General features: G+C 35.6%; 1 protein-coding gene across 4 annotated transcripts in view; it reads left to right on the top strand.

Annotated features, from left to right (window-relative positions):
* The window catches only part of PTPN3 (protein tyrosine phosphatase non-receptor type 3), a 156418-nt gene that overhangs the window by 81224 nt on the left and 55340 nt on the right, over nucleotides 1–19854 (top strand). For 3 of the 4 annotated variants that reach the window (XM_065752640.1, XM_065752641.1, XM_065752642.1), the window contains exons 8-10: nucleotides 6471–6591; nucleotides 10404–10491; nucleotides 15884–15972. In XM_065752640.1, the coding sequence (XP_065608712.1) occupies nucleotides 6471–6591; nucleotides 10404–10491; nucleotides 15884–15972 (298 nt within the window). Of the gene's footprint in view, nucleotides 1–6470; nucleotides 6592–10403; nucleotides 10492–15883; nucleotides 15973–19854 lie in introns of those variants that run through there. The other variant, XM_065752643.1, reaches the window with a different exon arrangement.

Consider the following 19854-nt stretch of genomic DNA (forward strand, 5'->3'; position numbering starts at 1 on the left):
AACAGCAGAATAGAGACCTTTCTCAGTGTGGGAAAAAAAAGTTATCGAAATACAATTTGATGAATCAGTGAAGTTTGCGTTACGAAAAAGATGGGTAGGGCAAACATAGAATAGTTTTAACATTAGCAGTGTTCACAAACATTTATAAGAGGACACAAAGCTTAAAATTAAATTCAATTTTCAAAGAAGAAAGTATGGAGTCTCGAGCTCTTGTTAGCTATGTAAATCCCAAATAACTGCAAAGAAATTGAATTTTATGAATTCTGTGACTTGTTATTAAATGAACCTTTCAACGCATTCCTGCTTAATGAGTAAGTTTGAAACCAGAACATCTTTTCTACAGAAGGTTAGCATCCCAGTTTTGTTGGAAAAGAAAATGCATACCCACTCCAGCATCTCTGGGACATGGTAGGGCACTGCAATGCTAAAACCTTCAGAACTATTAAGGTGTTTAATGAAAGTATTGGCAATGCAATTTTGTTAAAGCAAGAAAATGAAAGGGTGTGCTGAAGAATGCAGATATTTATGACAAGCTCAGGATTAGCAAGGTTTTCAAGATGAAGTTATGGATAGCATACCCTAAATGCCAGTGTAATTTCAGTTTCCCTTCAGTTTTATCAGAGCTCCCCTTTCAGTGCTTTGGATCCTTTCTAATGCAGTTAGTTTTATTAAAGCAGAATGAAGGTCAGTGAAGATTGAGGAAGGGTGCTACAGTGTGTTTTAATCTTTCTCTTTCCTGGTAGATTCTGGAATTTCCTATTGAGCTATTTGCCTGATATTCCTATTAGTGCTACTACAGCTACAAAATTAAAAAAAAAAAAAATCCTTTTTCTTCTCCTAGCTGTTGCTGTTAGTATGATATCTACCTTTAATCACTGCTTCAGCAAAGAATGAAACATTCAATAAAGGCATACTCCCTTAAAATATCATAGTCTCTGTTTTGCTACCGGGTCATTTCCATTCACACAATGATTGTATAAAAAGGACCTTCTGAAATCTGAGCACGTATTTTTGCTTATCTCCACACATTTGCTGGGATTCTTATCAAGTAAAAGTGTTTTAGTTTTCTTTTGTTGTTTTAATCTCTACTTGTACTTTTTAAGGAGAGTTTAAGTTAATAGGTATAGGTTGTTTCCTTCTTAAAAAGCAGTTGTTTGAAGCTGCCATGGGGCAGTTTAGCTGAGCCGTTTTCTGTGATTTTTTTTTTTCTTGTAACTTCCCTTTATGCAGAGGGAGAGCTCACAGCTGTCAGAAAACTTTAAATTGTAAGTTAGATTAATATTGGCAAATGCATTTTTGGCAGAAACAATTAGTGAATTTTGAAATCCTTTTTTAAGGAGAGCTTAACAAGGTGCACCTTACATTTCAAAACTGCTCGGACAGAAGCATGTTCTTCCATTAAAATAACGAAATTAGTAATGGATTATATCCCTTGTTTCATACCAGAGTAAAACAAGAATATTGGACATTCTATAAAATTAAATAATGGATGTGTTTGATGTGTCAGTTTTTTAATTTAAAATGTTGTGTAGCTGTTGTTACCTGTAATTGCCTGTAGTAAGTTCCCATTTCCAGGGCAGCATTTAAACATGCCTAAGTATAGGTACGTAAGAATTCCCATGGGTTTGGTGGGAATATTCTCCCAGATGTGTTATTCCTTTGATGGCTTGGGACTTGAATCTGAAACACAGCAGCAAAACCAACACAAAATACTATGAATACTTGTAAGCATTATTTTTCTCAAGCTTTAGCTTTAGTTATTCATTGTGACTGTCTATATTTTTCCTTCTCTAAGCAATATTTCTCCTATCTCTTCTCAGCATTGCTATAGTACACTGCTGTCTTTTTCAGCAGTTTACGCAGGAAGGGGGTTGATGGTTTGCTTGTGATTTAAAGGTTCTTTAAAAGAAAAAGAAGACTTGTAAAGGTGAGGATTTTAGGAAGGGTGATCTTAATTAACCTGCAGGTTATGCAGGAATTAGGGATAAGAGTTTCTTTCAGTTTGGGGAGCTCCAGCAGGAGTTGAACAAGGCTGAGATCCTATTTGCATCAGAGGATACAGGCTGGAGGATTCAGAGGAACATCGTGCTTATGAACAGCAACTAGAGTTGCATCATGGAGTTTTTCCATACACTTTGTTCTTGCCAGATTGTTCTAAGGGACAGAGGGAAGCTTTTTATTCATTAATTTCCTTTTTTATAAAAAAAAAACACCATTGTAGCCTTAGGTTTCCTAATTTACAGAGACGTTGCCTCTTTGCAGCTTGTGTTTTGAGATTCTTTTTTATATCTGTATCATTAAGCATGGTGCTTTCCCATTCTTTTTTGAAGGGAAATAATGTTCAGAAGGACATCATGGAGGCTGACGTTTACTTAAAGATCAAAGTTCTTGCTACTCTCTAGGGTACCTGTAGCCCTTATGCTTTGGAACCACAGTCAGATTTGATAAATACAGAAAACTTTGATCTCAATTTCCAATATTTGAAGTTATTTACCATGGGTGTGAGGTAGTATAAAGATTGTGTACGTGGCCTGTCTGTCCTTCTGAATTGTGTAGCAATGCTGTTTAGTCAGAGGTGCATTTTATCATGTTTGTAACATTTGTCATCAACAGTACCACCATGCTATTGGTGGTGGTGAAGAAGCCTCTGAATCTGCTTATTTAAATGATGAATTAAAATACTTGTCTGTTTTCTTCCGTGTGGTTCATTGTGGGTCTAAGTTGCTGATCGTGAGTTTGCTGGCAGCTCACAGAAATGCTCTGCTAAGATTGTCCTGACAGCTTGTATGTAGCAGTCCTGCAGCTGTTTGGGGCTGTTCTCCCTTAATTTCACTTCACAGTTGATAAGCAATACAGAGGACTTCAGGAGATAATTACTCCAACTGTTATTTGTCTATTATCATTCCATTATGCTGCAAGTAATTGTTTGAATCTATAATATTTTAAAACATTGAAGTACAGTGCTGTAACCTTTGGAGTGCACAAACTGAGTGTAACTGTTTGCTTGTCTCCAGTTGTCACTCCAGGTTCAGTTACCTGGAGTGACAACTGGACCTGGAGTGACAACTGGAGACAAGCAAACAGTTAACTTGGTCAGGTTGCTCAGGGCCTTTCCACTTCAGTTTTGAGTTGCCACCATTCAAATTTGTCCGTTGCCTGTCATCTTTTCTGTTTTTCTCGTCTTCCTATCTTCTGCATCGGAATTGTACTAAAATGTCTAATTTTTTAATTTTATTTTTTATCCTCACTTGAACTAGTCCTTTCATTCCTTTGATGCTTTCCTGCACTGAAGTTTTTCTGCAGTTAGGAAAAATAGAAAAAAATAAAGTCTTGCATGTTGTTCTAACTGAGCAAATTCTTTGTAAAAAATGTGAAGAAAACATGATTCATTTAGGCTACAGTAGGGCATAGATAGTTCATATCCTGTGTCAACATGCATGAGCTCAAGGTCTTTTGGATGTTTTTTCAAACATTCTTAAATTCATACAATATTGAATTGGGACTTCACCCAAGAAAAATTATTATATGGTTCCTTGGCTATTGCAATATTCATTTACTGAGTTAGAAAAGAAATGCCTTTTTACACTGAATATTGCCTTCTCTGGGAATGGTTCCATTGTCATATTAAATATGAAATTAAAATACAGGAAACTGATATGAAAATAACTTTAAAATTCCTTCTTTGTTCAGTTTTATTGCTTCTACCCAGTTACTACCCAGTTATAATGATTTAAAGAGCAATAGATAGTTGGAATGGGGAAAAAAATTGAAGAAACAGGTTTTTTTATTGGAACTTAATATCTGTTAAGTCTGTATCTGCTGCTGACTTAAGTGTTCAGAACAAAAGTTATGTCGAGAAACTTTGAAAATATCTTGATGTACTCTTCCTCTCATTTCTGCTGTAAAAATCCAATAAAGAGGTGGAAGCATTGTGGATTTTACTGTGGTCTCGACATACCCTAATGTTATATATTTTTTTTTATAAATAAAATTTTGTGCAAGACCATTACTCTTCTAGTATATTTGCTAATCAGCAAATATCCTTTCCTTTCCAACCTAATGTATCTATGAATCTATGAGCACTTATAGTTCCTCTTTCACTGTGATGGTTGAAGTATTGGCTGGGGAGCTGAAGAAGAAGCAAGCAGTGCTCTGAGCTGTTCCCCTTATTGGTATGACCTCACATAGCAAGGAGAAGTGAAAAAGAGACCAGACCAAATTCTGTATGTAAAAGATAAGCAAGCAGAACCTATCTTGTAATGAATGAAAAAAAAAAATAATAAAAAAAAAACCAAAAAACCAGCAACCAAAATCATTTCCCTAATACTAATGAATTCAAGTGGGCAATTATATTGCCTTATTCCTGGTAATCTGGTCCCTTCCTGTTGGCAAAAACATAACTCAAATTTGTTGCAACAAAGCTCTTTATCCAGTACAGTATGAAAAAAAGTATGCTATGTTTAATAGAAAAGATGATTTGAAGTCTTCAGTCAACTATTCTCATCCACAATTGTTTTGTTTTTTCACTTTTACTAAAATGTTTGCTTTGTACAAAATATTCAGTTGCACCATAGTCATAGCCTTGTCCATGATGGAAAATTGGTATTCTGTTAATATGATGATATTCCTAAAAATAAATAGTCTGTTTCATGCTCTGCTTCTGAATCTTCTGGGGTTTTTTTAGTTTTCTGGCTTCATTTAGTTTTCTTCTTCAAAGATACGTTGTTTGACAGTAGTATTCATATATGTGTTTTAGTTTTCTATTTAGCTTTAATATTACATATTCAAATACTAATCTGAAATAATATTTAGTATTTTGACAACTGTTTTGTTTACTAATTTAAAATTCAGACTACCCTATAATAGAAGGAAAAAAAAAAAACCCTCAAAGCTTTACAGGAACTTTGGTATGCAAAATTAAATTACTCATTGTTCATCATTCCACGTTCTTTTTCCATTTAAATACTTCACTCAGTACTGACAATTACATGTGCTACTGTATCGTGTAATTTCTGATTTGCTTAAATATTCTGTAATTTTGGGATGTATTGTCTTTAAGCGTTTCATGAAATTATCAAAGTTAACATGAAATAAAGGTTTTAGCAAACAGATTAAATTGAAACTGGGTTGATCTGCCAGGTTGAGTCAGCCACCTTTCTGCTATAAACCTTGCATTTTTATAACAAGAGTTATGTGTGTGTATATCTCTACTAGGATTTGAATTTATGCTAGTTCTTCAATAGTATTTATGTGGGCTGGGGCTGAAGACTTACGGTCATTTATATTTTCATGTTTTCATATGTCCCACCAACTGTGTATAAGAATTATCTTTTGTATAATTACTATTTAAAAATATATACTATTTAGTATTGTTAATTAAGGAAAAAAGTTCTAAGAAATGTAGTTTTTAGTTTATTTAGCTTTAAGCGTGTGTCCAGTTCTGGGGTCCCTGGTACAAAGAAGACAGGGATCTCCTGGGAAGAGTCCAGCGGAGGGCTGCAAAGATGATAAAGGATATGAAACAACTCTCTTATGAGGAAAAGCTGAGAGACCTGGGTCAGTCTGTTCAGCCTTCAAAAAAGAAGACTCGGACGGGATCTGATCCACATCTATCTAAGAATCAGGAGGCAAAGGGATGAGACTGGACTCATTTCAGCAGTGTGTGGCAATAGGGAATTGTCCACAAACTGAAACACAGGAAGTTCTACACAAATCTATGTGAGAACTTCTTCACAGTGCAGTGACGGAGCACTGGCACAGGCTGCACAGAGAGGAGGTGGAGTCTCCTTCTCTGGAGATGTTCAAGACCTACCTGGACGCCTACCTGTGCAACCTGGGCTAGGGAGCTGCTTTGGCAGGGGGGTTGGTCTTGATGATCCCTAGAGGTCCCTTCCAATCTCTACAATTCTGTGATTCTCATGCTACATTAAATAGCTCGTATTCAGAAGGGGAAGATTGAGAATAAATTCCTAGGGCATTTCTCAGTGATTCAAGTTAGAACAGTTTTTGCAATGTAAAGAGCACTTACTCTTTAAGTGACAGATCTAATTGAAGGCATCTAATCTGTTACGGTCAAGTAAATAGATATCATATTGATTTCATTTGTCTTTCTGAAGCATTTTGCTTCCTTTTAATGGCACAGACAAGAAGTACCTTAACATGTAGTGTATTACCTGAAAGATGGTGTTACAGGTTGTGTTACAAAATTGTGGCTGTATGAGTAAGTGACATACTGTTTGTTTTTTTTTTTCATTTCCTGAGATTATAGTTATGGTAAGCATATTTTGAAAAGTTTTTCTTCTCAGATATAATATGGTTAACTGTGTCCAACACTGCTTGTCTGTAGGGAAATAATTCATAGTTCTTGCGTTTCTCCTTACATGTGCATGTTTTGTTTTATTTTAATGAGGAAAAGGGATTTCTTCTAAGTGATAATTAACTGTGAAAGCTTTGTGTTTGTTTTCCATCAGCACAACTTGGTGACTATGATGCTTCAGTACATCATTCAGGATATCTGTCCAATTACAACTTTATACCAGAGCAGAACAAAGATTTTCTCAGCAAAGTAGAAGCACTGCATGAACAACACAGGTAACATTAATTATCAGTTTTTTTTCTTGTCTTATGAGCTCTTAAATAAATAAGTGGAAAAGGAAGATACTTTATAAAATAAATTTGGAACTGTTGCAAGGGGTAGAGCAGTTAGCATCGTACATTTTTAATGGCAGCCATCTACAGCACTTTATTAGGTGTATGTGATTTTTTTTGGATCAAAGGTCTTTGGCCGTTTCTGAGATCCTATGCATTTTTTTGTCCCCTTATGAAGGGACGGTGCATAAGGGAGCCAAGCCTCAATAAAAGTACTTTTTCTTCTCTCCTGAGTGTAATGTAAAAATTGTAATTGGTTATTCCAGTTGAATTCTTCTGCTGGTTACTCTTGCCAACCTTGCTAATTGTTCCTCGTAAGACTGCAAATTTAGAAGTACTGGTATCGCTCACATACTTGCTGCATGCAGATAGTTTAACCCAGTAACTTGTTTGTATTTGAGTGAGTGAAATCTGAATCTCCAGACTCATACTTTGTCCTCATCTTTGTTGTAGCAGAGCTAGTTCCCTACACTCCTTAAATTCCATCGATTTCTGCCCTAAAAGATCTCAATTTTCTTTACTCCTTGATTTATTTTTTGCTATATTTCAGTACTCTGATCTCTCCGTCTTCTTTCTTTACCACTGATGGATGTAGTGTATAGTTCAGACTTTATGTGTGGCTGCCTAGCACAAGCCAGAACAGGTATGCTGTTTATTCAGTTACAGGGTTAAAACAGAGATAACTTCTGAATTCACAGAGCAACTCTTCTTTTAGCTTAGGTAATAATCTATTCTGCTTTTCTAGATGTTCAAGTTCAGGAACACAACACCTGAGGCCTCTATTCCATCATGATTAATTTGATTCCAGAATTTTCCAGAAGGCTCAGATATCTTTGGAAAAGAAAATGTAGGCAGGCATGAATAAAATTGGTCATCTCTAGGAAGAACTTGTCTACTTGACCACTTAGGGAGAACTCTGGAGAGTCTTGTAGTGAGTATGCTGAGGTCATGGCTTTATTGCAATCATAGCCAAAGATATTATGTCCTGCAGAGGACATACTAGAAGCTGCACAGAACTGTGATGAAGTCTGTTGGAAAGCACTTTATTTTCTGGATTCTTTCAGTGAAACTGATGCTTTCACTGAATGGTTTTTGTAGATTAAAGCCATTGGTAGGTGTTTGGTAGGCTGAAGTTTCAGTGTTATATTGCAAGCACTCTGTTCAAATACGTCATGTAATAGAAGTAACGAGTAACAATACTTGAATAGTTTGCACTAGGAAAAATAATTCTTTATTCATTTACAACATTTTTTGATGCTTAAGTTTTCAGGCGTATTTTTTTTTTGGAGTTCAGGGTGAGGGAGACAGTTTGCTGTGTACTCTGGCAGTATTCCTTGTGTCCCTCTTGGCAAGAATTGTGAATACTGCTGTCTGAGACATTGTTTTGATGAGATCAGTGCCAGCAACATATTTGACAAGAATGATTGTGGTATTCACTCTGCCTTCTGAGATGTGAAAGGGTGAATTCCTCATCTAACAGTTTGAGGAGAACAATGTTTTGAAATGAGATCTGAAGGGAGTTGGTAGTATTTGCCATACATCCTGAGTAATATCTGGAAATTATTACAACTTTTTAAACCATTCTTAGTATTTCAAACCCAGCCCTGTGGAAATCTGTTCTTCTTCATTCTTCAATTATCATGGGGAAAAAATAAATGATCATAATTGCTGAAATGCAGTATAGATTTGAGAAGTTGCATCATATTTGCTCTAGCTTGGGTGCAATATTTTTAAATTAATTTTGTTCTTTTCCCAAATCTGAGAAGGAAGTTCTATGAACATACTTAAGACCACTGTGAGTGGTCAGTAGGTGCTAAGAAAGCCAACTGCTATCATTTCAAGCTAGTAAAGCTTCAGAAGTTTTCCTTCTGTGTTCATCTTTAAGTCTGTATCTGATTATTTTCTCTTGCCTGTTTATTTCACTGAGTAACCCCCCACCATAGGGGACCTGTAGTGTTAGCTTCTTCTCTGTCAGAGCAGGGGGTCAAGCAAAAAAAAAAAATCTTAAGTCTGTGCAGAAGCAATTTTTAATGGCTTTTCAAAACATGAGACATGACTTGTCTGATGTAGGTGATATAAGCAAATTGAGAATTAAAATTTGTAGGCATATTTTGTTTAGTCATTAGGCTTCCCTTATCTTCCCAAGCAAAATTCTTGATCAAAATTCAACCGAATGAAAATATGCACTCGGGGGGATCATTGCATTCAGCATCCTGTTGCATAATCAAGTTGACATTTTGTATGTTTGTTTTTCCATCCTCAACCTTTCTGAGATAGTGAAAGACACAAGGTCAACTTATTTTTTTGAAAATCAAGGTGATGACAGTCACCACAGAGGTAGACCTGAGTAAGAAGTTGATAGGCAAACAGATTATTGTTTCCCCTTCGGTCCTTATTGCAATATTGTGTCATTCTCAAGCCACACTTGACAGTGGCTTTATTACTCAAGATAACTTGATCTTTCTAATCAGCTTCATGAACAATATTATTTGTTAGAATGGCAGCTCTAGGGGAGATTATTATAGTTTAGAAATTAGAAGGATAAGTAGTATCTTGAAGTAATGGATGTCCATCTTTCAAGGAAAAGACTCCTTTAAAAATCAGAATTACTGCTGTTTTTGGAAATGCCTTTTTATCTAGAGGTACATGTTTTTCTTACAGGTTGTTAGTTTAAATCACAATTAATATAATGTAATGGGCATAGTTTGTTGTTTTCACCTGCACTTACTAGTAGTCATGTTAGGATAGTTTCTGTAGACTTTTCTTCTTAAATGTTTATAGATAGTAAATGTTTGATCTCTGTTCTGACAGTTGCTCTAATATGATGTAGTTCCTGATTCATCGGTCTGTGATGCAGATTGGGATCATTGCTGGCACAATATGATGTCAGTAGCCTACAGCAGATTTTGTATTAGAGTGGGCTCCTGTCCAATCAATTCTCAGCTGATAATTTCTTGGCCCTATGTTTTTTTGGAAGAGACTACCTTTCTGTCATGCTAAAGGAGATTAGTTAAGGCTGCATTATAGTTCCTCTGGTGAGTAATCAGTAAGCTGCATGAGAGAGCAAACTATGTAGGGATTACTTTTGGATTCCTTGTCTTTTAAAGCTCCTAGTAGATTCCATGTAGAAGTTCTACAAAGTTATAAAATTAGAAAGCAGATGTCTGTCAGAATCTTAGAAGTATTTCAAAAAGTAGAAGATAGAATCCTTGCAAGTCAGGTACCACATTTCACATCTAGCAGCAGGGGAAAAAAGAGGATTTTTGTTATTGATTGTAAATTTAGATAGCTTGTTGGGTTTTATAGCGTTAACTTATATAATAATCTTCCTTACGTTCCCTTTACTTTTGAATAGACTCCTGCTTCTAGTGTTTCTTGTTAACAACTTTCTTCTGAGATATTTAACAATATATAATGTCTGTGGATACAGCTTCTTGTTATAAAATAAGCCTTTATAGAGGCCTTGCTTCTTTATCCCTTTGAACAAAGAAGCTAAGAACGATTTTCCTAAAAAGTACTGAGTGAGGCAATGACACTGTTTTATGACTTGGTCAATTCTGAGAGTCTCTTAGGAAGTCCTCAACAAGTGAAGTACTTTGTAGAAGTCATTAATGAAGTTTTTCACAGATTTTGGACAGTAGGATTCTTCTGGTTTTATTTTGTTCTGTTTTGTTTTACCTGCATTTGGAATAAATGTAATGTCATGTATTTTATTTTTGTCTGTGGTCTAAATCTTTTTTTTTCCCCTCTTTCAGTGGCCTCAAGCAATCTGAAGCAGAGTCCTGCTACATAAATATAGCACGGACACTTGAATTCTATGGAGTGGAATTGCACAGTGGTAGAGTATGTTTACATTGCAGTATTTCACTTGGAAAATGTTTTATGCACACTCTTGTAGATGATGTATACAGCAGTAAAAGCAGTAGCATTTTATTCTTTACTTTTCCACGTGTCACTTTTGAGTTTGATATTTTTTCAAAAGTTTCTGAGTAACTTAGGTCCTGGAATTACAATTAATAATAATAATAATAATAGATTAACCTCAAAAGAGTTACAGTGCATCTTAAAAACATATTGTTTAATACTCCAATATATTTTACTTGAGACATTCCTAAACATCAGTCAATTTCTTAATATAAACAGTATTCATTTTATTTCAGTGCTTACACAGCATTAAAAATATCAAACAATTTTTATTCCTGTATCCCCTAACTTCAAGCTAAATCTAAGTGGAAGATTGAAATACACTAGGGATGTATTTGAAACCCCTCAGACACAGGGTATTCATTGATAAAAAAACATGTCCTAGCATTTCATTGTCTACTAGTATTTCATTGTTTGATTACAGTGTCTAAGATGAATCCCTAATATATTTCTTTTTATCTTGCACCCTGGTGCAAAACTGGTAGTTTGTGCTCTTATGGATTGATGAACTATTTTGGCATAAAGCTTGTAACATAAAAACCTAATGAAGTGCAGCGTAGAAGATTGAGCTCCTCCTTAATGAAGATTGCTACTGTTTTTACTAACATTCATCTGAGATTTGTTAATAATCCTGATATTGAGGATTTTAATGAAAATATCATTAGTTGCACCAGGGGAGGTTCAGGTTGGATATTAGGAATGATGTTTTCTCAGAAAGAGTGGTGAGACGGTAGCACAAGCTCCCCAGGAGGTGGTGGAGTCACTGTCTCTGGAGGTGTTCAAGAAACTTTTAGATAGAGTACTGAAATACATGGTTTAGTGAGGAGATATCAATGAGAGGTGAACTGTTGGACTGGCTGGTCTTTGAGATCTTTTCCAGCCTTGGCAATTCTGTGTCCAATTTCTGTAATGATACAGTGGATAGAAAGGGTCATTTTCTGTCCTCAATATAATTTTTTTTGTATGCTATCACAAATAAGTAACTTAAATTTGTGAAGATCCCTAAACTACTTGTGTATAACGCTACTGTAGTTACATTCATATTCGTGAAAAATTATATTACAAAACAGTAGTGGCCTTTTCTTTTTTTTAAGGGAATGGGGGAGTAGAAAGGAAAAGACTGAAGGGATTAAAATATGAAAATTAAGCTCATAGCAACTGATAGGGGAATTTGGAAAGTCTGGTGTTACATGATAACTGTTAAGATACATAGTTTCAAATGCAGTGGTTGTGGGTAAGAGAAATTTGTCTATGCATGCTATGACAGTGTGTGTTTTGACAACGTAAAAATTTACCCTTATGTGTTAAATGAGTATCTTAAATCTGATTTTGACTGGACTCTGTCCATTCTGTCATCTCTGTAATTTCTGCTTTTCTTTAGAACCTCTTATCTTCACACCTCAGATTTCCCTGTATGTCCTTAATTCATCAGTCTATGCCTTTTAACATTTATTGTCATGTACCATTTTGGTAAGCAAACTTCAAATTCCAGGCTCTCGCTACAAGACTATACATTCTGTTCTCCAAAAATTTGTGGGATGGCATTTCTGAAATTATTTAAATTTCCAAAAGACTTACTGAATTGTAGGCTATTGAAATATGCACAGGATGTTAGTAGAGGTCAGACAGTGTCAATTAGAAGGAGTAGTTCAGAGAGGACTGAGACATTTTCAGTTAAACAAGATTTCAGTTCAGAGTAGTAATGTTCTCTGGAAATACTGCTTAAACAGTCTATTTCTTATTTTCAAAGCATTATTTTGGATCTGATGGCACAAGATGTCTGACTACTAGTCATGAGCACCTACCCTACCTGACACCAGGCAGTATTTTTAGTATTATCTGAATCAAATGGAGTACCCATTTAAGTTGAAGCTTTTCTGTTCGAGGCTGCTAAGATACAGATTGTCTTGCTACTATTTCAGTCTGAATTAATATCATTGTTGCAATTCATTTATTTTTCAAAGCCTGTGAGAAAAGTAGTAGTACTGGATTTCATCAGAGCAGACATTCCTGGTGTACTGTCCTGGTAGATATCATTTGCTGAGTGTTTTGCCTGCGCTGCAGCAGCAGTCCTACAGAAGAATATCGATCATTTGATTTCATCTGGTAGTTCATGTTGACTGTAAACAACACTTTTCTGAAGTTTGAAAGAGTCTTCTGAAATGGTCTGTGGTTCTGAAGTCTGCAGTGAAGGTTAGATATCCCCCCTACCACATCTTTAGTGAGACTCTTACATAATACCCCAGCTTTGATGGGTATTTTGGCATACCTCTTCATAGCCTTCCCTGCTTGGTACTGTTCATAAATCATTCTTCCTGTTTTGCTACATCCCAGTGCTTTGAACAGATGTTAGCAGAAGCTAGTTATAAAACAGACATTTTGAAAGCTTTTACCTCTGTGAATCAACTCTCTCCTCACAGATAATACAAACTTAGTTGTCTTAGATATATTCTGTGTGGCAGGGAAAACAGGTAACAACTGGCTTGTATGCTAATAGCCAAAAGAAACTGGTACTATTGTACTGTTGATGAAGAGAGGGATACTTTTGGATAATGCTTTTTAAGCATTAGATAAATATCTAGTTTCCTTAGTCTTAGTGTTCTATGATGTGAAGAAGACAAACATACTGCACAACTCAAGCGTGAGCTTCCTTCTTACAACCAAACAGAATGTTTCTAGTAGTGACTTAATCAGAGTTCGGTTTTCATCTGCAATCATTTCTGCTTTTCTCTGAGGATCAATCTGAACCTTTAGAATTGTTGTATTCAAAAATGAAATGATACAAAGAAACTTGAGTGAATTGAATACCTCAAAACTATATCAAGGTCTCTCGAATTCTGTACTGCATCTCCTTTTTATTTTAGAATGCTATCACATCTGATGAATAATTGTTCCAGTATTAACCCATTTCTACTCTGGAGGGAGACTTACAAAAACCGAAGGGAAACTTGCAGAATCAGTGCTATTTCCTTGTCTACAAAAATTTAGTTGGTAATTGCATTTGAAATTAAAAATCAATTAGTATTTAACTAACAAGATCCCTGGCATAATCATTTTTTACCTTCATAAGTGTTATGTATGTGGGATTTTTTTTGTGTGTGTGTGTGCTTTTCTCTATAAAGTAGGAAAAAGAAAAGTATATGTGCGACAGATCTTGGTTGTGCAGTTTAATAGCACAGATGCCTTGAAAGGGAAATAACTACACATGTACACTATCTTTCTTTTATGAGACCCTATCTTTATGTTAGTCCAAGATCTTGTTTTCAGATTTCTTGTTTAACTGAGGAGAATTCCTTAATCGAATAAGCAAGGAAGATGTGTTTGGGCTGAGGTACAGGCAGAATACAAAGATTTTTCTGGCACAGCTTCTAGAAAAAAAAGAGTGCTTTGTCCTACTTAATCCCCATCAAGTGTTTAGCTAATTCTCAGGTTGGACATGAGGAAATGGTTCTTCATCAGAGGGTGGTTGGGCTGGGGAGCAGGCTCCCCAGGGCAGTGGGCACAACCCCAAGCTGATGGAGTACAAGAAGCATTTGGACAATGCTCTCAGACATAGGGTTTGAATTTTGGGTGGTCCTATGTGGTGCCAGGAGCTGCACTCAATTATCCCTATGGACCCTTTCCAACTTGGGATTTTCTATTACTCTTTTTCTGGTAAATAATTTACACTTTCAGGTTTTTTTTTTTCCGAAGTTATTTTTCCTTCAGACTACTAGTTTTTTTTTTGTTCTGTTTTTAATATTTTTTTTCTTTAAAGCAGGAGCTTTGAGTAAGTACCAATAATAAAAGTTTCTACCCCATATTAGATCGGTAGTATCAGGACCGTAGCAGCTAAATTACACATATTCCTTTGCCAAAACTCATCAGTTTTTTCCCCAGCACATTAAAATAGTTGCAAGTTCTGGATTTCTGTATTCTGCTGCTATGAACTATGGGAAGCCATCTTCAGATGGAGGTTCAACCACCTCCTCTAGCAACAGCCTTTGGAAAAGTGGAGCAGCAGGTAGCTGGGAGTTGTTCATCGTTTCAGTGAATTCTGCACTATTCCACTGTTAAGCCTGCTTTTACAGCTATCTATACAATAATTTTTGTTTATTAAACTCTCAGAAATAGAAATCTCTCTTATATTGTCAATTTTCACTGCTAATGTACTATTTATTAAATATTTAGATTATGTTCATTCTCTGTGAGCTGCTGTGGTATTTCACAGGCAATTTGTAAACTGTGTTGCTTGTCATATTCAGCTTCATTCAGTCACATACCTGTATCATAGTTTTAAAGGATTTACTGTAGACGTTTCAATATTTTTAGATCATATGGTACATAGTCTATTCTTCTGTATCTTACTAAAATGAAGAAATAGAATTAGATATACAAGAAGTCTGTGTATTTCAGTGAGCACAGAGTACCATCTAGAGGAGCAGCTAAGCTACTGAAGGTTTTAAGAGAATCTTTGTCCATCCTTTACAAAGTAATCTGAAGCTACATTTGAGTCAAACCTCATATTTTAACTAGGGGGTTCTATACTTGTGTAATGCACGTGTTCTGCTCTGTTTAGAAACTTGTCTATGATGTATAGATCCATAATAGAGAAAATATGAACCAAGATTTGTAATTCTTGTTAGGGTTTCGCCTCCAGTTGAGCATTCCCCTCCCTCTTTTTTTTTTAACCTCACATTTTTGCTTTATTTTTAAGCTTTTATTTTTTCTTGACTATCTCAGTAATCATAAAGCTATTGTAAGTTTATGGATGCAACTTTCCAGATGAGTACTTCAAGCTAATACACAGGTTTCTTTTTTAATTAACAACTGATTCAGTTCTGTGTATAAAATATTCATATATACGTGCATATTCCTTTAGAGTACTTCCGTATGCAGAATTGTGGACACCTCCTGCCCATTCTTTGGCAAAACTTCTTTGGAAGTAATGACAAATCATTTCCTTTGTGTTTTTAAACAGTGTAGAATAGGATGAATTTTGTCCCATTTCCAAAGTTTTGACTGACTGTTCTTGAGAAGTACTTCAGCTTATTTACCAGTGCTGAATTAGTGTAAGGCTAAGCTGGAAACTGTAGTGTGATGTTGACTTAAAGAATATCTAATGTAGTAAAATGAACATTACAGCTTGTTTTAATGACTGAAATTCCTGGTAGATAGGAAAGAAAAAAAAAAAAAGTCCTAACAAAATGATTGAGGTTTTGCCATAGGAGTTGTATTTTAAGTGTAGAAAATTTGAAAACGAATGTGGAAGTAGATAAATAGGAATCACTCAAACGTATATTTCTGCACTTACAGTAATTTTCTCTTGCAGGATCTTCATAATCTAGATCTCATGATTGGTATTGCATCCAGTGGAATTGCTGTATATAGAAAACTCATCTGCACAAGCTTCTATCCCTGGTAAATTCCTTTATTATTAAAGAATTATGTCTGGTCTTTTAAATTGTATTTCCATTTGCTTTAACGTTTATTCCAAAGAAATCTTTGGTATATAATTTTGTTCTTTATGGAGTATCACGGTATTTCCTTATGCTGAGATAAAAAATGAAATCTGTTAATTCTTTTTTAAGACTTTTAGAACTATTTGAACTATGTGAAATCTTGTTTGAGTCCATTCACATAGAGACGTTAGTGTATAAATAGGAAGACCTTGTGGTTTTAGAGATTTGTTGCTGTTATACACAAGGATGTGTGGTGGGTTTTTTTTGTGTTTAAATCAGTGTTACTGGAAAGCTCAACAGTTAGTGGTCTGATATTTGCATCATATAAATGTAAAATGAATTACTTGGAATTTTGAATTTCTTGAAACTTGAGTAACTTACATAATTTTTTAGATGTCATCAGACAACAGTATCTAGTGGTAACTTGAAAGGTTCAGAGTCTCTGGGAAAAGAGAATTTTTGTTGTACTGTGATACTGACAGTGCATGACAGTGCTTTTGAAAATATCCTCCAGGAAGAAGCAATGTCTACAAGATGTCTAGTGTGACTGACATCAGAGATTAGTAAAGCTATAGTTATGTATAGTATTTATGTAATTTGTTTATATTATAATGACACCTACTAAGTATGTGGCAAATGATATAGTGGTTTGGCTTTTCCTTTGGATTTTCAAATTGGGTTATAAAGGAAAGAACATCGCCCTCTTTTTCTTCTTTAAGATAAGTGAAATTTGATGATAAAGTTTTATCGTTATATACAACTTCCTCACATAATTTGTAACAGTATTTCTGGAGAAAGTTTTCAGTAAAATGATGTAATGCTTGTAATCATGACAGGAAAATGCATTCCAATGAGTCATACTGGCTTTTTGGTCCTTAATTATGCAAAAAAAAAAAAAAAGTGTATTTAATGAACATTGCTTATAGGCACAAGTTGTTCCCTCCATTCATTATGAACATAACCTAGTAGGTATCTCCTAGTGTAAAACAACAGATTTCCATTTAAAAAATGGAAAATGTACTGCATAGTCTCTGGATTTTCTTTTCATTGCAGTGAGTTGTCTTTCAACTTGAATGTACTGTAGCTATCCTAAATGCATGTCAGTAGTGCTTTCATACAGCACAGTAGTGTCTTGGCTTTTTTCCATCTCTAATGCACATTACGGTGTAGAAGATTATCTCTCATCTTTGTTCCCCCAACCTCTGTCCTTTCATATATCAATCTCCCAGCTTCTTTAAACAGCTGCAAATCTGAAAAACTTGCCACTGGAGGTACATTTTCTATCTTTTGCAAGTCTTATTGTGCCAACTTAGTGACCTTTGACATGAACAGGTGCTAAAAACACCTGAAAACCTTAGTGATGGCATCTTAAAATCCAGTACTGTGTGTTTTCTTATAGAAGGGAAACAGTGCTTTACAGCACATAAGGCAAGGGGAATTCAGAATGTCCTATAGTTCAAGAGCTGCCCCAAAAACAATGCCTCCTATTTTATTATGTTGGTTTACAACATCAGAGGTGGATGGTGATGGTATGGCAGTAGAGGTTAAACCTTCCTGACAATGTTCTGTTACATTTTGTTGCCATGTGGGAGATGGCAGCAGGGGGGCAGTCTGACAAAATGTCAACTGACGTGGAAGTGTGTATGAAGCAAAGATGTGGCATTGATTTCCTCCATGTGGAATAAATGGCACTCATTGACATTCACTGACAGTTACTGAATGTTTCTGGAGACCAAATAATGGATATAAGCACAGTGAAGTGGTGGGTGATGCATATTTCAGCAGTGGCTGCTAGTGCGATTGTTTCAAGCTTTCTCACTCTTGCTTTAAAATTATATTCTCAAATTGCAAGGAATGAAAGGGCATAAAGTTGCTACATAGGGGGATGAATTTTAGATATTTTATTCCGGAGTAAATTCTTGTTCATTCAGGAACTGTGTCCATTTCTTCTATTCTCTATCCATTTCCAAAAAAAGAAAAGAAAACAAAAAAACAGAAGCCAGGTAAGTATGTTAGCCAGAACTGTGTACGCTTGTAGTGTACACTTTCAGTTTCTTTCTAGATGTCAAAGTGGAATATGTTTTGACAGTATCTGGAGTTTTAATGTGTGTTGGTTGTGTTGAAAGTGTAAAGGAGGCTCCTCATGGAACATTGCATGCCTGAGAAAGGAAAAACCTATTCAGGTTATTGGAATAGTTACTTTACTGCTTGCAATAAGTGATCTTCAGCTGAGGAGGCTACAGCATAAACATGGTGGAACTCAAGGTGGCAGCAAACACCATCAAAGCACTCTTTCTAAATGCCAAAATGCTCTGCAGCGTTAATGGATATCAATACAACTGTGTCATATGGCAGTAGTTAAAGGGGATCAAAAATGCTTGGGAACAGGGGCAGTGGTGAGAGTGCCCTTGGTAAAGGGAGGATTTTTTATTAAAGCAAACTACGTAAGGAGCTGACCGATTTGCCAGAAGCAACACAAGTCATGGCAGATTTTAAAAATAATTTCACATTTAACCCAGAAATTCATGTTCTCTAGAAAATTACTCGTGGTCTGCTTTACCGTTACATGATAATTTCCAGGTTTATTTGGCAAATAAAATATTTTAAAGGCAAAAATATACAAGCTCCTCTCTGTTTTACATCTGCAGCAGTTAAGGTATTAAATGCTGTTCACTGACTGCAGGTTCTTTGCTTTTGATAACTTGTGAGAAATTGCTGAAAGAATATCACTGCATTGCTAGCTAAAGTTGAGAAACAACTAAACTGAATCTTGCATGGACAGTATTTGGTAAGAGCTTTCCTAGTGAATCTTCCTAGGACAAACTATAAGTCTTACAGTTAAGAGATATTTTTGCCTTGGGTCAGAAAATACCAGCTGTTAGCAGCAGAACCACTGTGGTGATCAGAGACGAATAACTATTGTCCAGAGAGTGACAAATTTGCTTTGACCCTTGTGAATGATAGAAAGACTGGAGCCAAAAATGTATGATCATCAGTGAGCTTTAGCTATTGAGCATTTTAAAAGTAAATGGTGAAATGTGGTATTTTGTGATTGCTGCATGTTTACTGAACATATGATTGGTGAGTGGTAGGGACAGCTGAGCTACCTGTTAAAACAGCCGCATTCCATTCAGCTCATAGTTTGGATGTGACACCTTCAAACACTTTGTAAATCCAAATCCTTCAAAGCCTTAATCTCCCATTTTAGTCTGTTACTTATGCTCTATGTGAACACTGCCTTGACTAATAGGCGTAGTGCTGCAAATGATTTTGTTAATATTATATAAAACTGTTAGATTAGGAAGTAGTCTTTGTCACTGAATTAAATGGGCTTAGTTATGCTTTAAGAATGAATGGAATTGAGAGATGTTCTGTGTGTACAGGAGAGTCAAATAGAAGAGACTTATTGCCCTGATTTGAGGTGGTTATGTGGTCGTGCAGCAAATCGTTTTAAAAGAAGTGGGGGGAGATGGAGGGACTTTTGGTGTTTTTTAGATGCTGTCTTTCTTTTTGTTGTTAGCTGGAGGATGTTTTGTTTAGTCTACAAGGTCAGTCATTTGTATTTTGTATTTATACTGGCACTATGTTAGTGTAAGAGCAGTGACATCAACTATATAAGGTGCAAACAACTCCAAACACTGAAGTATAAGCAAAAGTAAAGAAACATGAAAGAAACAGAACAGTACTACTTCAGGCAGAGTAGCTATAAGTATAGATAGAAATAGCAGTACTTACTGAGGTGGAACTCATTTCTATTAGTTTTTATGACTTGGGAATGCAAAACTTTTAGATATACAGTACAGGTCATTACCAGTTGAGGCAGCAAGTCAACTGGAGCAGA

Source organism: Cyrtonyx montezumae, unplaced genomic scaffold, assembly GCF_038088225.1.
Source record: "Cyrtonyx montezumae isolate F1298 unplaced genomic scaffold, pur_monq_1.0 scaffold_8, whole genome shotgun sequence".
Lineage (NCBI taxonomy): Eukaryota > Metazoa > Chordata > Aves > Galliformes > Odontophoridae > Cyrtonyx > Cyrtonyx montezumae.